The sequence below is a fragment of the Amphimedon queenslandica genome, unplaced genomic scaffold (assembly GCF_000090795.2).
Source record: "Amphimedon queenslandica unplaced genomic scaffold, v1.1 AMPQUscaffold_9725, whole genome shotgun sequence".
Taxonomy (NCBI): domain Eukaryota; kingdom Metazoa; phylum Porifera; class Demospongiae; order Haplosclerida; family Niphatidae; genus Amphimedon; species Amphimedon queenslandica.
Genome location: NW_003550003.1, coordinates 1,902 through 4,141, shown reverse-complemented (window position 1 = coordinate 4,141; position 2,240 = coordinate 1,902). Strand labels below are relative to the sequence as shown.

General features: G+C 34.0%; 1 protein-coding gene across 1 annotated transcript; it reads right to left on the bottom strand.

Annotated features, from left to right (window-relative positions):
- Positions 1-21: 21 nt before the first annotated feature.
- LOC109590642 (serine/threonine-protein phosphatase 6 regulatory ankyrin repeat subunit B-like) lies at positions 22-2,062 on the bottom strand (the record flags this gene model as incomplete). Its single annotated transcript, XM_020006542.1, has 3 exons — positions 1,870-2,062; positions 452-1,698; positions 22-376 (listed from the first exon to the last, which is right to left on the bottom strand). Coding segments are annotated over exons 1-3 (1,795 nt in total), but the record flags the coding sequence as incomplete, so codon positions are not given.
- Between the last annotated feature and the right edge of the window lie 178 nt (positions 2,063-2,240).

Here is a 2,240-nt window from a genome sequence, read left to right as displayed (position 1 = left end):
CTGACAGATAAAGTGGAGTACGACCAGAAGTATCAGTAATATCAGGATTACAGTAACCACCATCAATGAAAAACCTCAATATATCCAAAGACCCTTCCTTTGCTGATATGTGTATTATGTTAAACCCTTTATCGTCCAGTATAGAAATGTTGCAGTTTTTACTGTTGAGGTAACGAATGATGGGAAGGTTCTTAGAGAAAGCTGCAATAAGTAGTGGAGTGCGTCCAAAAGAGTCGGTCATATCAAGAGATAATGGTGAATGGTCTATAATGTACTTGACTATATTCAATGATCCTTCTTCACAGGCTACATGAACTGGAGCCATTCCATTGTAATCTTTAATAGTGAGATCCAACTGATGTTCCTCCACTAGATGCTTGAGTATAGGAAGAGAACGACTTTTACATGATAAATGAAGAACTGTTGATCCATTTGAAGTTTTAGCTGATACGTCACACTGAGGAAGACTAGTGAGGTAGAGAACTAGAGCAACATGTCCTTCCTGACATGCTATGTGAAGGAGTGTAGATTTTGTATCATTTGTAGGATCAGTGGCATTAATATCAAATGAATAATTGTTTAATAAATGCTTTAAACAATTCAAATTGTTACATAGTGCAGCATGAAAAGGTAATACACCCTTCTTAAATGAGACTACATTGATATGATACTCTTGTCTGAGCCATTCTAGTATATGAACATGTCCAGATAACACTGCCATTTCTGGTGATGACGGTATGCTGAATATTTTACGATTAAGGTTGTATTGTTCTATTAATAATTTTAAAAGATCAAGATTACCAGAGGAACATGCCCATGTGACACAAGTGGAGCCATCCTTATTTTCAGTAGTGACATCACATTTCATTACATCAATTAGAAATGTCACTAGTTGTGTTGCACCACTCTCACAGGCAGTATGAATTGGTAGAGTATCATTAACATTAGTAGAATGTAATAGACTAGTGTATTGTGGATAATTTTTGATAATATATTTAATAAATGAAAATTGACCATTCAATGTAGAATAATGACACACATTCATGTTTCTTGCTTCATCTACTTCATCCAAATCACATCCACAATCTTTCACTAAATACTCTAAGACATCAATAGCACCAACTTCAGCTGCATAATGAACTGCTTGAATACCGTTACCAGCTTTAACTTGAGGATCTAGTTTATATTCATTAACTAATAATTTAATTAATGATAGTTTAGTACTACGTACTGCTTGAATTAACACAGATGATGTGAGAGGCAATTGATGATTATTATTAATGAGGTATTGGACTAGCTTCATGTTACCACCCCTAGCACTATGGTCTAATGCATTCAATTCATTGTTATCTGTTATGTTAATATCACTGTCTTGTACTTCAATGAGGTATTGACTGAGATCAACATTAACACAACGACATGAATAATGAAGAGGTGTTTTACCCTCAGTACAGGTTATATTAATATCAATGTCAGTAGTATTCATAATACATTCCACTGCATTGATACTACCTGACATACAAGCTAATGCTAATGGTACTACACCTTTGTAGTCTGGTTGACTGGCATTCAACCTATACTCAGATACAGTATAACTGAGTAGAGTAGGTGAACCTGATAAAGCAGCATAATGTACTGCAGACCGACCCTCATAATCTAATGAACTTGTATTAATACTATACTCCTCTAATACCTTCACTAATAATATACTACCACTAGTACATGCTAAATGAACCAATGATTGACCAGTAGCAGTAATAGAATTTATATTAAAATTATTAATAATGCTTGTCTTCTTGAGGAGTGTGGACAAAAGGCTCACTCTTTTATGCTGTTTAGTAACATTTATATTTAGTGATATGGATTTACGTCTGTCATCTTTGTCATGTACATTAAATGTAGGAATTTGTAAAAGTAAAGGTATATCACAAGGTGCATTGAGCTTATTATACACTTCTGTGATGCAGTATTTATCAACCAATCCACTGCATAAGTAATGAAGAGAAGAGCGATCACTATAATCAGCTTCTAGTAATACTTTATATCCAAAAATATTAACCATTTTCATAATGAAACCTGATGAAGCATACTGACATGCTATATGGAGTGGTGTTGCACCAAAACGATCTCTTTTTTGAAATAGTTCACTTTTATAATTATTATAAAGATACACTAGGAGCTCTACACTATCACTCATAGCACAATAATGTACTATTCGACATCCGTTAAAATCTGTGTCA